The 18,479-nt window shown below is 32.0% G+C and overlaps 2 protein-coding genes across 2 annotated transcripts; one reads left to right on the top strand and one right to left on the bottom strand.

The window, feature by feature from the left end:
- The first annotated feature begins 5,848 nt into the window (after positions 1-5,848).
- LOC148550477 (serine/threonine-protein phosphatase 7 long form homolog) lies at positions 5,849-7,037 on the top strand. Its single transcript, XM_088494509.1, has 3 exons — positions 5,849-6,276; positions 6,365-6,455; positions 6,555-7,037. Exons 1-3 carry the CDS (start codon positions 5,849-5,851, stop codon positions 7,035-7,037), a joined length of 1,002 nt encoding a protein of 333 aa, XP_088350635.1.
- Positions 7,038-10,297: 3,260 nt separating this feature from the next.
- Positions 10,298-14,863, bottom strand: LOC148550478 (uncharacterized). The gene is made up of 3 exons (XM_088494137.1): positions 14,672-14,863; positions 13,495-13,684; positions 10,298-10,640 (listed from the first exon to the last, which is right to left on the bottom strand). Exons 1-3 carry the CDS (start codon positions 14,861-14,863, stop codon positions 10,546-10,548), a joined length of 477 nt encoding a protein of 158 aa, XP_088350263.1. The 3' UTR covers positions 10,298-10,545.
- Positions 14,864-18,479: the final 3,616 nt, after the last annotated feature.

Genomic DNA, 18,479 nt, shown 5'->3' on the forward strand with positions numbered 1-18,479 from the left:
CTTCAACACCTAACTTCTCTCCACATTATAATTTGGAAATTGAATTGAATGGACTCAGTTAATTTTTTATCCAATTTTTCGATGCAAAAAGAGAGAGACTCAATCAATCTCACTTGTCCACCTATAATTTCATTACCAAATCAAAAAGTATTTTGGCACTCTTCTAATCTCTCCATATTACGACTATAATAATTTATGAGGTATTTATAACCTCTTATTAGGTTAAAATAAATAAAATCATAAGTCCATAAACATAAAGCCAATTTAGTAACTTTTTTTTTGAACAAAGGAGCTCAACACAATAAAGTGGAGCATAAAGAAACACAGTACAACAAAACACAATATATAAACATAAATAAAATGGCCGCATCCGTTGTCATCTCCGGCATTGCTATCAACAACTAAACGGATCAACTCCACACCATTCCCCGTAGCTCAAGAATGATCTAATCTTTACTCCTTCAACACTTGTCTGTACGCTCTGGAAGACTCTGCTATTGCGCTCCAACCAAATGTTCCAAACAACTGCACAGAATCCTGTCAGCCATTTTCTTTGCTCAGACTTGCCACCTAGTACTCCAGTTCAACTCTCAAAGAACTCTTTTCCGGTCCCCGGAATGGCCCAAGCTCTATCAACACCCGTCAACCAAGCACACCATACCTGCCATGTTAACTCACAAGCAAAAAATAAATGATGCACTAATTCTATGTCCTTGTTACACAACACACATATATTGTCATTATGATTAATAATGCCAAGTCTAGTCAGTCTCTCCTTCGTGTTGATCCTGCCTACTAAAACAAATCATGCAAACAGTTCAACCTTTGGAGGAACCAAGCCTCTTCAGATGGAACTAGTGAAGCTGTAACTCGTGATGTCCTCTGAGAGTGTCTCTTTCTGCAACACCTACACAAACGATTTAGTAGAAAAAATACCTTTTTTTGTCAAATTTCCAGACAACTGAATCCTCTCTATCAACTGAAAAACTTACAACCCGTAACCGGTCGTAGAGTTGATTGAGCAACTCTAGCTCCCATTGGAAGAGTTCTCTCCTCCGCTGGAAGTTCCACACCCACTCTAGCCCATCCCAAAATCCACAGTCCCCTATTACTGATCCTTGTTGATTTGAAATAGAGAAGAGCCTCGGAAAATAATCTTTCAAAGATCCATCTTGTAGCCAAGCATCCTCCCAAAAATGGGTGTTTCTGCCGTTTTTCACCTCCATGGACAAGCCACTGATCATCATATTTCTTATATGCTGCTCCTTAATATTAAGCTGGCAGATATCTTTCCACGGGCCCCCTCTTGATGGCAACGGTTGGTTTGACAACATTGCAGTTGGGTCCAACTGATTACAGGAGAATACAACATTCTTCCAAAGCGGGCAGTCCTCCTTTGAGAAGTGCCACCACCACTTGAACAGGAGCGATACATTTCTAATTAAAGCATCTCCCACCCCCCCAAACCGCCTAACTTTTTCGGAGCTTGAACTAACTCCCATCTCACCATTGGCATCCCGCTATTCCCATCTTCTTTACTCCATAAGAACCTTCTCTGCAGTCCAATTATCTTTTCTGCAACCGTCTTTGGCATCTTATACAAGCTTAAGTAGTAAATCGGCAAGCTATTGAGAACATATTTTATGAGGACCAATTTACCCGCTTTGTTGAGAGATCTAGCTTTCCATAGGCTCAGCTTGTCTTCCACCTTATCTATGATTGGTTTCCAGGTCTTCACCAACCGAGGGTTAGCGCCAAGAGAAATGCCTAAGTACCTGACAGGTAACGCCGCTTCAGCACATCCCAACAAACCACACATATTCATCACCCATTCCTTCTCACAATTAACTGGAATTAGGCTAGACTTCTCAAAGTTGATGCTCAGGCCTGACATTAACTCAAAGTAAGGCAGGAGCCTCTTATAATTCACCAGCGTCTCTGTTAATTCTATATTGTCCTTTCCCACCAGCAGTGGAGAAATTCGGCTATTTCTCCTTTTGTTTTGCCATCTTTCTTTTTGCTGCGATGGCTTCATTTTGACTCTGTAGAATTGTCATAATATCTTCTTCATCGTCATAGACCGCTCCTGACTCCACTACTAGCATACTATAATTAGGAGTTGGAGAGACCAATAGAAAAATAAATGTGTAAATATTCGAATAACCCTTGAAAAGACATAGTAAATATGACAGATGGAAGCAAATTGTACAAACAATTATACAAAGAAGACTGAAAAATATGTGTGGGAGATGACATGAGAACATTATTTTGGAAAGACACATAGATGGATGACAAAAAGTTAAAAGAGAGATTTTTGATGCTGTATAGAGTCTCAAATCAGAAGAATGGTAATATTAGTGAGTGTGGCATGTGGATTGGATCATCATGAGTCTAGCAATTCTAATAGAGGAAAGAGTTTTTCGAGAGAAAAAAAAGCATAAATAGAGAGTTAGAGAGCATTCTAGATTTTTTTTTTGTGCAGGTTACCAAGACAACATGGCATGAACACATAGCATAGATGGTGAATACAACGTCAAATCATTCTATGATTCGGTGCTTGGAAAAATACATAGAGCTTCAAATACAAAGCATATCTTTGATGACCTTTGAAGAGGGCTAGTTTCACCAAGAATAAAGATGATGGTGTGGTTTGTAATTTTAGATAGCTTGAATACAAAGGAAAAACTATTAAGGAGAGGAGTACTAGATGCCAAAAGTGTAATATGTGTTTTATGTGGAATCGAAGTGGAAACGATAAATCACTTGTTCTTATACGGTCAATTCTCTACTCAATTATGATGATCTACTTTAAATTGGTTTGATTCAAAATGAGTAAGAGTAAAGGATATGAAAATTTGGTTTGAAGTCTCGATGCAACAAAAAATTAGAAAAATGTATAAAAATAAATGGCGTATGTGCTACTTCGCAATTTTATGGGTGGTTTGGAGTGTTAAAAATAGAAAAATCTTGGAGTAAGTATTGTTTTGATCCCTAAAGATAAGGTCAAAATCAAAATCGTCCCTAACCTTATTTTGGATTTAAAATTGTCCTTAACGTTTTATTTAGTATTAAAATTGTCTTTTTTGACCATTTTACCCTTATACTCTCTCACCTCTCTAACTCCAAATTTTATCTTCTTTACACCACCGTCACAATACAGAACACACACAGCTTCTTCACACACAACCATCACACACCTTCAACTGCCACGCCACACACACTTTTTCTTCACACACAACCATCACACACCTCCTTCTTCTTCTTCTCCATCACACACAACCGCCACACACACTTCACCTCGACAGCGACCTCCACCCCGACAGCGCGGTGACCTCCAAGAGTAGTAGCGGCCAATGACGACCTCTGCCCTGACGGCAACTTCCAAGAGCAGCACCAGCGACCTCCATGCTTTTTATAAGATATAGTTTCATTCTTTTGTTTAAAAAAAAATCTGAATATGTTGTTGTTAGATTTGAAGAATTTGATGTTGTTCATCATAATCCCTAATTCCCTAATTTTTATTGTTGATTTTGTTTTTGTTCTTATTTCTGGATTTTCTGGATTGCTGTTGCTTTTTTTGTTTTTGGATTTCTTATTTCTCCCTAATTTTTGTTCTTGTTATTGTATTTGATTGTTCTTGGTAATTAAATTTATAGATTTTTTATTTTTGTAATTGGAGATGAATTTGGATATTTTTAATTCTTGTAATTGTATTTTGTTAACTGTATTTAAAGATTTGAAGTTTTAAGTTTTGTTAATGAAAGAAGAATTTGTTCTTCTAGAAGAAGAAGAACAAGAAGAGAATTTGTTCTCCTGAAAGAAGAAGAACAAGAAGAATGAAATGGTGGGAAAAAGGTATTTTTATCATTTTGAAAAAAAATTTATTTGAAAGGACGATTTTAATAACAAATAAAACATTAAAGACGATTTTACATCGAAAACTATGTTAGGAACGGTTTTGATTTTGACTTTAAACGTTAGGGACCAAAATAATACTTATCCCAAAAATTTTTGAAAAAAAAAGTAATTATTAATTGTTTGGAACAAATTAAGTGTTTTATCAACCAATGGTGCGGTTTTTAATTTGTATATTGGGGCTGAGATAGTGTTTTTTACCGTTATTGGGACTCTGTGTGTAATCCTCGGGTATGGACGATGGCCTAAAACAAATCTGAGACTCAGATTTCCAGTACCACAAATCGGAGGGTCAGTTTTCCTCAAATCGGACCCTCAGATTTGAATGTAACTAGGACATGCTTCTGTGTCAATCGGACGGCCAAAAACAAATCAGTGGAGATCGGACGGTGAATGCAGTGATGCCCGAAATCTGAGGCTCAGATTTCACTCTTTTTCCATCCAACGGGCAGGGTTATATCAACAATGATCAATGGTAAAGGAGGGCTCTACAATTCTTAGCCTCAGTATTGTGGTCAATAACCACGTGTTCCTCATGCACATGGGAAGGATGGGGCTTGATAGCAATTGCACGAGCCTGTCTCTTTCTTCTCTCCTCATTCATCCCTTTCAAGTTTCAACCCCTATTTAGTTCAGTTTAGGCAACCATTCTTCATCCTTCACCTTTCATACCTCTAAATTCATACACTTATAATAAATAAAAACCATAATGCCTAAGAAAAAAAATTAAAGAAGTAGATCGTCCTGAACTTCACATTATTAACTATCTTAGCCAACTTTATTATGTAAGTATTTTTATTAAATTTTTTTTAATATAGATAGAAAAATAATTATATTATGAATTTAATATAATTTATAGTAAATAAATTATAGTTATTAACATATATTGTCCGTTGATAATTATTAGTTTAATCTTACACACGTGTGTGTATATATATAATGTTAATTTGTTTGTTTACGTTATAATAATAATAATAATAATAATAATAATAATAATAATAATAATAATTAGTTTAGTCTTACACACGTGTGTATATATATATATATTGTTAGTTAGTTTGTTTGTTTACGTTGTTGTTATAATAATAATAATAATAATAATAATAATAATAATAATAATAATAATATTATGTAGGTAAAGAAGAAAAATTAGTAGAATATTTGTTATTATATGATTAGATTTATTTTATAGGTTTATTAATTGTATTTGTTAGAGTAAAATGGTAATTAGAATTTAGTTTAGTGGGTAATTTTATTGATGACAATTGTTGCTGAAATTTTTGGTAGGTTTTATTTAGTGTTAGTGACATAATAATTTAATTAAGCATTATTAATAATCAAAGTTAATAGAGTTTAATTTTTGCATAATTATATCAATTATTTTAGATTGTAGGAGAATATAAATTAGAATTTTTAAATTTATTTTATAGATTTAGTAATTGTATTTGTTAGTAGAATGATAATTAAAATATAAGTAATGATGGTCATTTTGTTGATAAGAAGTTTAGTGATAATGACAACTAAGTAGAGAGGTTAATTTATTTTTTGTCGGGTGTATATTTAATGTTAATTATAAGTCTTTGTACTCATGTATGATTAACTACCATAAGATAACTTGAATTAATTATTCGTCTATATTTTGTAGGCCACAAAAATTTTGAGGTGTGTCCACATGAATCCACCGGGATTATATAATCCAATTGTTGAGCCTCTTGTGCGGGCCACTGAATTTTATTATGTATATAAAGTTGGAGTGATCCAAGGCCAGTCAGCTTTGGTAACAACTCTAGTAGAGAGATGGCATCCAGATACTCATACATTCCATCTCCTGACTGGTGAGTGCGCTGTTACGTTGGAGGATATGGCTCTAATCCTAGGTATTCCGATAAATGGTCTTCTTGTGACAGGAACAACCATGACTAGTCAGGAGGCCATGGAAGCCGAATGCTTACATCAATTTGGAGTTGCACCAACAACCAGTGATTGCAGAGGAAGTTTCATCAAGATGACCTGGATTAAAAATGGGAAAGAAGGATTAATTTTAAATGATCAAGTTGCCATGAAAAAGTACGTGAAATGCCATATATTGTTGTTGTTTGGGTCAATCTTGTTTGCTGATAAGTCTGGGTCAGCGGTTCACTGGAAATTTCTTCCATTGCTTCATGACTTCTCACGGATACATGAAATTAGCTGGGGATCGGCATCCCTAGCACACTTGTACAGAGCATTGTGTAGAGCATCTCGATTTGATTGTAAAGAGATGGATGGTTCACTGACATTGTTGCATATGTGGGCTTGGATTCGTATGCCATTGCTTGCCCCGATTCCTGGAACACCACAGTTCTTTCCACTGGCTAACCGGTAATATCAATTGTCAAATGATATTGATATGTTACTTTGTATTGCAATATCTGGTTTGAAAGTTTAGTAATGAAAAAAATGTTAACAGATGGCGTAATTGGGAGCATCATAATTGGCCATATAGATATCATATTGTTGCTTATTTTAGGGGATTGTTAGATGAGGTTCAAGAAGGCCAGGTGTGTTCTCATTCATTGATATAGAAACATTTGTATATACATGTTTGTTGATGTGTTTGTATTATGCAATGGTTAATAATATTTTTTTATCCAATCCAGTTTGTTTGGGAAGCTTACGGTGTTGATCAGATAGAGGCAGATGTCATTCCAGAAGATATTCGTAGTCAATCAGAAATTTGGAGTGCAACCATACCATTGATATCATTTGAGACTCTTGAGTGGCATGCAACCGATAAGTGTAGGAGACAATTCGGGTTCGTACAGGGTGTCCCACATCAGGAGAGGTCTCTAGATGGCCAACATGGTGAGATTTTGACCGGACCTAAAAACTTGGATTGGTCTGTCACATACAGATTTTGGATAATGCAGTGGACTAACCGATATAGTCATGTCCTAATTCATGAGCTTGTGCCTTTGCATCATCCATTAGATCTTTACATGTGTTGGTATCGAGAAAAATATGGGACTCATTTGCACTTGTCTGATCTGGTCTTAGAAGAAAATCAAGAGGGTGTAACTAACCCGAATCAGCCACACCAGCCCGAGCCACAGCCATCATTACAAAGGCAACAACCTCCATAGTTAACACCACTACAGGAGCAACCTCAGCCGTCTTCAAATCCGTATGTTTCTCAAACATATCGCTCATCGCCTTTTACACCGTCATTCTAACCGACTTCAAATCCATATGTTCCATATGTATCGCACTTTAAAAATGGGACCAAGCATCATTTAACCAGCTGCTTGGCTTTATGGCTACAGAAGCGGGTCAATCACAGTCATGTAATCTGAGTGAAGTACCCCCACCCAAATTGACGCACCAGAATGTCCTAACCCAAGGCCGGAGGTCATTGGATACTCAAATTCGGTTTTGTTCACCTTCAGGAAATTCTGGAGGCAGATTATCTGTTGACTCAAGTAGGAGTGATGGTAGTCGAGGTATTGTTAATAGCGGAAACTCCCGTCGCATCCAAATGGGTCTCATCAAGAAGAGTATGAGGGGTAATGACATTGATGATGTTGACTATTTGGTAGACTCCCGCGAGGGTGATGACGAGGATGATGATGACGACGATGAGGAGGAAGAGGACAATGAGGACAATGAGGTCGATGATGGTGGACATGGTGAAGATGATGACTGTGGTGATAACCCTGGGCCTAATACAGGTAACGTAACCCTTAATAGGTTGATATCTTTATAGTACACATTGTTAGTGCTGAATATTACTTGTAGGTTGATATATATGTTATCTTAACAGAATACTTTATTGTGATTGTATATTGCTAGTAAGTTGATATCTATGTTATCTTAAATTTTTTTTAGGTGGGGCAGGTACAGGAACAGGTGGGACCGCATCTCCATATATTGGAGGCAAAGGATATAACCTAAGAGCTGATCTTCTATGACGGAGTGCAAATAGATTCACACCGTTTACATTTACGAATGTCGCAAAAAAGTGCAAGAAGTTTTGCAATGATGTCAAGTGGACAATAAAAAAGTAGAATGTTAGACTTTGTGTAAGAAATATTTAGATTTTGTGTAAGAAATATATGGACTTTGTGTAAAAAAGATATGGACTTTGTGTTGGACATATGATGACTTTGTGTAGGAAATATTTGGACTTTTATAAGTAGCATGATTAGAATGTTTTGAAGGACATAGTGTTTGTTAGTTTAATATAAATTGACAAAGTGGCAATATAATGTAATTTATAGGACATAAAATATATAAATTTTACAAATTCAAAATGCCACCATAATGTTATTTGAAAGACATAATTGCTAAAAAAATCAATGGCTTGCAAAGCTTGGGAAATAGTATTATAATTTATAATTGAAGATGTGAGACTAAAAAAAGAGGAATTAGTGTTTATATTACAAAAATATTTTAGATTGGATAAATGACAAAATAGGAATGAGTTGGGACTTGAGGATATTAAGAAATAAATAAAATATGTGGTACGGCAAGTGATACTAAATGTGGGAGTAAATTCGTGGACAGCAACACATTCAAAGAAAAGAAAAGGTGAAAAAAATTGGTAAAAGAATTAAGTGCGTATTGAGTCTATTGAAATAATGAAGGTAAATGAAAATAACTAAAAGATACATCCATAATGATACAAATATGTGACTGAAAATACTATATTAATTGTGATTTTTTTTTTCTTTGTTTATTTATATTTTTTTGTTTTTTTTTTTTTTTTTTTTGTTATAACTCTGTGTAGCGTTGACTATTTTTTATGGTAATATCAAAGAAGATAGTCCAATTCTTCTGATGACTCTCCTACTCCCCTCTCATGGATTGAGTTTCTTTCGAAGTATCTAAACAAAAAAGCCTAAACTCCTTTGACTTTCTTTGTGCAAACATTTATATTTAAAATCTAATAATGCAACCATTAGGTCCATCACAATCCGAATTAACATTTCCTTGGCATGTTCCATGAAGACTTTCTGAAAATTTATACGAATATTAGATCCTCAAAGTCAAACATCATACAAAAATGTAAGAATATGAACCCCCAGATTCTGACCGACTCCCTCGGTTTAATTTTTTAAAGAGTTAAGTATGTTTTCGTTCTTAAATTTTAGAGTCAAAATTAAAATTGTTTTTAACATTTTTTTATTAAAATTATTTTCAATGTTTAAAAATATTTTAAAATTATCTTTTTTATTCTAAAAAAATAAATTTATCCTTATAAAAAAATAAATTCTAAAATTAAAAATTATAAAATAAAAAATTAAATTTCATCTCACCAAAATCATTAGTTCTCAATAACCCTTTCTCATTAACATCCTCTTTCTCATCTCTCTCACCCATGCAGCTACATCGTCGCTTTCTAACTGGTGATGAAGAGCTTCCATCCGCAGCAAGCCACCGCCTGTCAACTTGCCGGCGATGACGACCACATCCACCACAAAGGAGCTCCGTCATTACCTCGCACAACTCCGACCCTTTGCCGTCCGTTTCCCCTGACAAAGCAACTGTTGGTGTCTCCTCGCCACAAAAGACGACGTCAATAACCACGCGAAGGTAGTTTATTTCTGCGTCGCGTCCAACCACACCATCCATCAGTCTTAAGCGCTTCCCGTAAATCTATGTTTTGTTCGTTGTTTTCTTTTTTTTAAACCCATTAATTGGAACGAATAATGAATAAATTAATTATTGTGATTGTTATTATTAATAGAAGAAAATTGTTGTTGAATAAATTAATTATTATTGTTGTTTTTCTTTTTGTCTTTTTTTTCTATTGTTGTTGTTGGTAGTGTTGATGAATTGTAAGAAGGAGTCTCTGGGTTACATCTGATGGTAAGAGAGTAACAATAGGATGAAGATAGAAATGTGGGTAATTGAGTACATGTGGTGGTGGTGGGGAGTGAGTGAAGTTCAGTAGTTCACTGGTGAGTGGATGAGGTTGGACGGTGATGGATGATGATAAAGATAAAGGAATCAAGATAAAATGGAGGTGAAGGACAATAATAGTAGGAATTGGAATCCGACGATAACGGTGGAATGTGATTTAATTTTTTATTTTATAATTTATAATTTTATAATTTATTTTTTACAATGATAAATTTATCTTTTTAGAATAAAAATGATTACTTTAAAACATTTTTAAATATTGAGAATGATTTTAATAAAAAAAAAATATCGAAAACAATTTTAATTTTAACTTCAAACATTAAAAACAAAAAAGATACTTAACTCTTTTTTAAATGATGATTCAGATTCATCAAATAGTTCAATCTCAAATAATACATTCTCAGAAATAACAGCAGCTTCAACACTCAACAGTATTTTTTGCTACATTGATAAATGAATAAGAAGTATAGATTTCTCCTTCAAGGAATTTTTTGTTATAGCTTAAATTACTCAAAATCCTATACTGAACATCCAGCATATGCTTCTGATTTCCTAAAATCACCACCCTCTCAAACAAGCTGTAGTCAAGAATTTCTTTTTCTTCATCATCATCACTATAATTCAGAGTTTTCCTGTACAAAACATAGTTATTGAGCAATCACTCTACTCTAGTTGTTGCGAAGGAGGCCACCACAGTTCACTGAGCTCGCGTTTTGAATCACTGAACCATCAACGTTCAGCTTCACCCAATAATTCTCCTCTTAGACATAGAAGAGTGCACCCAAATGAAATTGCACACAGCATTAGACCCACACGCGGCACAATTATATTCAAATGCTAATGGAATTGGAGAGAGCAAAACAGCCATAGCCAGGATCAATCACCCATTTTAATAATAATTGGGAAAATTTTTATGAGTTTAATTGGTTGGACACTAAAATTATTTTACGTTCACATTGTATAAAAGTTAATTTATTGTAAAAAAATTCAAAAACTAACCGAATTTATTATTTTTTATTATTAATCTAATTTTTTTAATTTAACAATTTAACAATATATTTTTAATATTCCTGATAAAAAAAATAAATTTTGATAACTATTAAAAATTAATTTGTCATAGTACTAAATTTCGACCAATAAATTACTACATATACAATACGAGATTCAAACTATCCATACTTGCTTAAACACACTAATAAATTAATCACTAGACTAACCCAAATTAATTTGTTGTATTGTAGTTCTATTTGTTCTCAATCAACTTTTTTTTTATATATAAATTACCCATAACCAAGATCATTGTTTTCTACTCTTTTTTATTGGTAGTTTTTCGATAAGAGTGATTGTTTCAAGGTTTAAAACTTATTCCTAGAAATAATAAATTAAAAAAAATATTATTTATGGATATTAGTATTCTTGAAAATTTGATCTTTTCATATTTTTATTCTCACCTTATATGTTGGAAATAAAGATTTTCCTTGATATGGAAATAAACTTTTATATGTAAAAATGTACTAAAACAAAATGTCTCAAAATAATAATAAGAAATATATAAATAAATATTTGAAGATATTTTCCCAATAACTTATATGATAAAGAAAAAATTAATGCCAAATACCATTAAAAATTTTAATTAACGAAAAAATCAATTATGTTAAAAATACTAAAAAATATTTAGTAAATATTATATTAAAGAGAAAGACCACACACAAAATATTTATAAATAGACAATAATGTCTTTATCTTTTTTCAAATCTCTAATTTAAGATAATAATTTTGTATTTGTCACCGTCCATCTTCTTTTCTTTTCTAACTTTCGCCACCCCTCATAAAAGAGAAATGTTCATATACAAAAGCATCATTTAAAAAAAAATTGTTTAATTAAATGCTAAAATATAAGTGTTTTTTTTTTACCAATAATTTAAAAAAAAAAAACAAGAAGCTGATGAAACAGCGGAAAAACCGATTGAGTTGAGGGAGCAAGTAAAGGGTTTGAAAGGATTAAAATTGAGTGACAAGGAGGTGTTGTTGAGATGGGAGTGAAGGGAATTTGAAACAATAAAATTGGAGGAGGAACCGCCAGAGAATAGGAAAAAAAGTTGAAGAATGGGGGGATAGGCATGGAAAATCCAGGAAGAAACAAATAAGACAATACAAATGGAAAGAATGAATACAAAACACAAGTTTTTTTTTTTTTTTTTTTAAGTGTAAGAATTAATAATAGAATTGAGTCTAAAATATAATCGATAATGAAAAACATTTTGAGAATGAAGAAAAGCTATAAAATTAAAAGTTAACCGAATTATGAATGATGAATTAGAGGTAATAAATAAAATGTATCGATAAAAATTTGAGTATATAGACAGTTAAAAGAATATGTTTACAAAAAAATAAATAATAAAATAATTTAAAGATATATTTATTTTTTATAAAAAAAATTAATCTTTTTTTTAAATAATAAAAATTAATGCTTCTTAATTTTAGTATTCTTTTTAATAATTAACTCCTTTTAAGGTTTCTTTTGAGTAATTTTTCCTATTATAAACCAAATAAACTTTTAACTTATCCCTGAAATTACCGAACAAGTTTATTGAAATACACAGCGATATTATTCTCATGTATAATGTATAATATTATTCGCCACTGTATAATAGTTCAAATGGCATAATCTTCCCCTACTCAATTAAGAGGTTGCGGGTTCGAGTCTTCTATTTTTGATAAAAAAAAATGTATAATATTATTCCTGAAAGTTTTATTCATACAAATACAATTTTTAGTATCAAGATCTTTTAAAGTGAGAAAATTAATAAAGTGATAAAGTGAGGAGTTAATTATAAAATATGAATATTTTATTAAATTATTGTGTCTATATATTTTGGATATGACACTCACCAATACTCGTCTGACACATATATTTGTGTTTAACTGTATCTTAATAAAAAATAAAAAATAAAAATTTTAACATATTTAAATACACCTAAATACCATTAGATGTAAGCATTTTTAGTTTTATTTCTTAATATGTATTCTTGAAATGAGTTTAAAAATAATATATATTATTATTTGTTAAAACAAATATTTTAAATACTTTATATAATTAAAAAAAGATATTAAAAATGATTAAAAATTTATTTTATATTTTAATATCAATAAAATATCAAATTATCATTGTAATTTATCTAAAAAATACTTTATATTTTATATATATGCCGTGTTTTCATGTCTTATAAGATTTTAAAATCTATATATTTATGTATCTCGTATCGTGCCGTGTTTTATATTCGTGCATCATATAAAATTAATCATTTTTAAATTAAGATAATAAAATATACATTTCATGAAATTATAAAATTAATAGTAATTAACCTTTCATCATTTTACCACTTTATCAATTTTTTTTTTAGGATCCAAATTTCAGTTTCTAAGCTTGAAACAAAAGAACGGTTATTAATAATATTATTTGTACCAAACCTTTTAAGCATTACTACTCAAGAATAAGAGTAAAAAAATGTAACATCTAAACATTAACTGAGACAAAAAAGTTAAGACCTATCCTCATAATATTAAAGCATAGTAACATATAAGAACGAATTTCTACAATATTTTATAGTTCTATGAACTACTTTTTAGTTTTATGGGGAAGGCAAAAATAAAAAAAAGGAAGACAAAAGAAATATAAGAAAATGGAGTCAAACCTGCTCTTATGACGGTTGTTGGGATCACCGGTGGCATAGCCTTTGAAGTAGAAATAACGAGCAATGATATAAAGCACTCCAAGAACCCCACAAATTGAAGGGTGCTTGAGCCCTCCCAAAATCATGAGCATGAAGAATATTGCCATTGTTTCTAAAGAGTTTTGGTGCCCTCTCTGCATTCATCCAAAAATAAATAAATAAATAAATAACACAACGCTTAAAAAGTTTATTTGGATATCATTAAATTATTAAAAAAATAAATAAATATTATTTTGATCCCTATAATTTAAAATAAAAATCAAAATCATTTCTCACATTTTTTTATTTAAAATCATCCCTAACAATACAATTGTCTTTAAAGTTATTCTTTTGTTAAAAGAAATAATTTTTGGATATATTTATCCTTTATAAAAATTAATAATTATCATTTGTTTAAGAAAAATATATTAATAAATATATTAATACACTAATATAAATAAAGAGTTAATCTTGTAAAATGCTGCAAATTACATAATCTTCTCATATATGCACGCGTCTATAGAAATTTATAGAATTTAAAAAATTTTAATATACTGGTCGGCTACCACAAAAAGTTAGTTGCTTTTTGGATTTATTTTTATAAAAGACATTTTAAGAGAATAAGAGTATAAGACTATGAATTCTTGCACTTCTTGTGGAATCTTTTACATCTTCAATACATATATACTCGTTAGTTGAACAGAATTTTTTTTCTTTTAATAAAAGGTAAAGTATAATAAAGGGTTTGACTAATATATACTTGCAAAGTCACATGTAAAATTATTAAAGAAATTTTAATAAAAATACAAAAAATTCAAATTCTTAATATATTTATTGTGTATTTATTAAAAATAAAATATTTATAATAATTTAATATATCCTAAAAATATACATTAACTAAAGCACTTAATAATTGAAGTGCCAAAATAATTAAAATGATATTACGTGACTAATAAAATTTATTATTTTTAGTCAATATTAGACTAACACTTTATATTCTAAATTCTAAATATAAAATTCTAACTCTTAATAATATAAAATAAAATATTGATTGATATTAATAAAACATATTTATTATATTTAATAAAAAATATTATCCTCCTAACATTTGTCGGTAATTATTAGTTAATTGCAATTATTACCTGAATGCACTTGAAGAGTTTGGCATCTTTGTTTTGGGATTCAGAAGCATAAAGGGTGGGATATGGAAAGTTGTACCTCTTGCGAGCCATGGCCACTTGTGCAGCCATGTACAAGTTCAGAAAACAGTATATTACAAGAACGATCGCCACAAATCTATACTCTTTTGGGAGCAACTCAATTATCGTCGCCATTTTTCTGTTGATTAGTAGTAGTAGTGGTTCTTCTTCTAAGTTTTAACAAGGAATCACATGAACAGAGCCATGCAGTGCTTGTGCTTTGGGATGATTTTGCTTTCAATAGCAGATCGATGTTGTGATTAATATATAGACCAATTCAATTCAATAATAAATAATTAGTGTGGTACCCTAATTATTATTAGTGTTAGGATTTTGATTTTGGAATAGCAAAAGTGGTTTAGACGGATTATTTTAACTAGGTCTATAAATAACTTTTTTTTTTAACTTATGAAAAATTATAGTAGAGTAAAGTATTGTTTTTGTCTCCAACGTTTGGAGTAAGTTCTATTTGTGTTTCTAAAATTTAAATCGTCCTATTTGTATTCTTAACGTTTATAAAAGTGATTCAATGTTATCCTACTATCAATTATACTAATATTATATTTTTCAATTATTCTCACTTGAATGTATTCATTCTCAATTAGGTCTCACTTGGATGTGTTCGATTTTAATATTATACCCACTATTTGTGTTTAGATTCAATTATGTCCATAGAAAAGTGAATTATGTAAATGTTGTAGGAATTAGTTTCAACATTTGATGAGCTATTTTTCGGAGTAGATCATCGATTCTATCTCAGACATTTGTATTCTAACTTCAAGAAGATATTTTTAAAACTCAAATTAAAGCGCTTATGATGTGTAATTGACGGCAGGATAACATTGAATCACTTTTACAAACGTTAGGGATACAAATAGAATGATTTAAACGTTAGGGATACAAATAGGATTTATCCCAAACGTTGGGAAGAAAAACGATACTTTACTCATTATAGTATTATGTTTGGTGACTTGGTGTAATTTTTAAAACTAACTTATAACTTTTTAAAAAACTATTTAAGTGTTTATAGAGAAATTTAAAAAATAATTTTTTTATAATAATTTTTTTATTATTTTTTTTTAAACAAATATTTTTAAGATTAAAAAATTAAATACAAAATAATTTATTGGGCAAAAAACAGAAATAAGCCAAGGGAGAAAATAATTTATATGAATAAGCCAAAACGAAAACTGCTTCATGAATCCACCAATGCACGTTTATATGTAGTTCGAACCAGGTTGGTTCGAACTCCATTTCTACATAATTCGAACCAGCTTGGTTCGAATTATACACAAACACATGCACACACTAATTCGAACCAAGCTGGTTCGAATTACACACAAACACACGCACATACTAATTCGAACCAGCTTGGTTCGAATTACACACACAGTAATTCATAGTATAATTCAAATTATGCTGTTAAAAAATTAATAATTTATTAAAAACATTTTATTAAAAAAATATATATTTTATTTCATACGTTAAAAAAAAGCTAACAAAATATTTAATTACGAGACTTCTTTAAAATATTAATGAGTTATCAATTCGAATTCCATACAATATTTTTCTGTCCATTTTTAATAGCTCATGAATATTTTTTAATACATTTTTTTAATATTTTTTTTTAAATTATACTACAAAAAATATTTTATCCTATGCAAAACAATTTAAAAAAATGGCTTAAAAAATGTTAGGAGTACTATAAAAATTTGTAATGTTATAATAAGGGATAAGTATTGTTTTGGTCCCTCACGTTGAGGGTCGGAATCGAAACTGTCCCCAACGTAATTTTCGATTTATAATCATACTTAACGTTTTTTTCGTATTAAAATCGTCCTTTTAATTTTTTTTTGACAAAAATACCCTCATCACTACCAACACAATTACCTCCTCCACCAGTACCACCACCAACACCACCACCACCACCACAACCACCACCACCACCAGCATCACCATTAACACCAACACCAACACCACAACCACAACCACAACCACCACCACAACCACAAACACAAACACAACCACCACCAACAACCACCACCACCACCAAGACCACCACCAAGAAAGCAGAGGAATCAACACCACAACCACAATCACAACCACAACCACCACCAACTACCACAACCACCACCAAGAAAATAGGAAACAACACCAAACAAAAACAGAAACAACACCAAACAGAAACAGAAAGCAAGAAAGCAGAAACAAGGCGTGAGGCGGAGGCGGCAGAAGCGAGGCGGAGGCAGCGACGTGAGGCGGTGAGACGGAGGCGACGAGGCGTGAGGTGGCAGAAGCGAGGCGGAGGCGGCGACGTGAGGCGGCGGCGCGGAGGCGGCGAGGCTTGAGGCGGCAGAAGCGAGGCGGACTCCAATGGCAGTGGCTCGCCGTCCCCCTCCCCCCTTTCCCCTTCCCCCCACCCCACCCAGCGTCCATTCCCCCTTCCCCTTCGCGCCGCCGTCCCCCTCCCCCCTTTCCCCTTCCCCCTCCTCCTCCCCCTCTCCCCTTCACCCCACCCCACCCCCACCCCCACCCCCACCCAGCGTCCATTCCCCTTCCCCCTTCGCGCCGCCGTCCCCCTCCCCCCTTTCCCCTTCCCCCTCCTCCTCCCCCTCCCCCCTTTCCCCCACCCCCACCCCACCCCACCCCGCGTCCTTTCCTCCTTCCCCCTTCACCGCCTTCTCCCCCTTCCGCCTTCCCCTTTTCTCTTCTTCTCCGGCTTCTTCCACTTCCCCTCCTCCCTCTCTTCGCCGCCGGTGCCGTCCCCCCATCCCCCCTTCCCCTTCCCCCTTTCCCTCCCCTTCCCCTTCGTACCCTTTTCTTCCCCCGACCCCACTAACGGGTTTTCTTTTTTTTTTTTTTAAATTTTATAATTTTTTTATTATAGGGGTAGTTTAGGAATTAATTAAAAAAATTTATTAGAAAGGACGATTTTAAATTCAAATACGACTTTAAGGATGATTTTAAATCAAAATATACATCAGGAACGGGTTCGATTTCGACCCTCAACGTGAGGGACCAAAACAATACTTATCCCTTATAATAGCTTAGGTAAATACATGTATGTACTCAAATTTTAAATAAAATATTCTACATAGTCAATAATAATTTAGAAATGAAAGAAAATATTTTATTCCATACAAAATAATTAAAAAATATATTTTATTCTATACAAAATAATTTTAAAAATGGCTTAAAAGATGTTATGAGTACTATAAAAGTTTGTAATATTCTAGTGATTTAGGTAAATACATGATAAAAATATTTTTTCTTTAATTTCTAAATTATTAGTGACTATGTGGAGTATTTCTTTAATGTCCTAAGTCATTAGGACATTACAAATTTTTATAGTATTTTTAACATCTTTTAAGCCATTTTTTAAATTATTTTACATAGAATAAAATATTTTTTGTGGTATAATTTAAATAAATTTATTAACAAATATTCATGATAATTTTTTAATAAAATTATTTAAATTATATGGTGAGATATTACATGATTCGAATTACGCATAGGGAAGTTCGAATCACTCTTATTCAAATTATATGGTGAGCAATTCGAATTATATACAATACTCTTCTGCCTATTCTTGATAGTTCATGAATATTTTTTAATAAATTTATTTAAATTATACCACAAAAAAATATTTTATTCTATGCAAAATAATTTAAAAAATGGCTTAAAAAATATTAGAAGTACTATAAAAATTTGTAATGTCTTAATTACTTAGGACATTAAAGAAATACTCTAC

Source organism: Arachis ipaensis, chromosome B7, assembly GCF_059453495.1.
Source record: "Arachis ipaensis isolate K30076 ecotype BB chromosome B7, ASM5945349v1, whole genome shotgun sequence".
Taxonomy (NCBI): Eukaryota; Viridiplantae; Streptophyta; class Magnoliopsida; order Fabales; family Fabaceae; genus Arachis; species Arachis ipaensis.

Bases quoted from the DNA above. Each gene is read 5' to 3' on its own strand.
- LOC148550478 (XM_088494137.1), bottom strand. From the start codon at position 14,863: ATGGCGACGATAATTGAGTTGCTCCCAAAAGAGTATAGATTTGTGGCG. The intron at 13,685-14,671 runs GTAATAATTGCA...GGATGAATGCAG, and splicing joins AACTCTTCAAGTGCATTCAG to AGAGGGCACCAAAACTCTTT. The intron at 10,641-13,494 runs TATATTTCTTTT...ATTTGAATATAA, and splicing joins CAGGTTTGACTCCATTTTCT to TTGTGCCGCGTGTGGGTCTA.
- LOC148550477 (XM_088494509.1), top strand. From the start codon at position 5,849: ATGGAAGCCGAATGCTTACATCAATTTGGAGTTGCACCAACAACCAGT. The intron at 6,277-6,364 runs GTAATATCAATT...AAATGTTAACAG, and splicing joins TTCTTTCCACTGGCTAACCG to ATGGCGTAATTGGGAGCATC. The intron at 6,456-6,554 runs GTGTGTTCTCAT...TATCCAATCCAG, and splicing joins ATGAGGTTCAAGAAGGCCAG to TTTGTTTGGGAAGCTTACGG.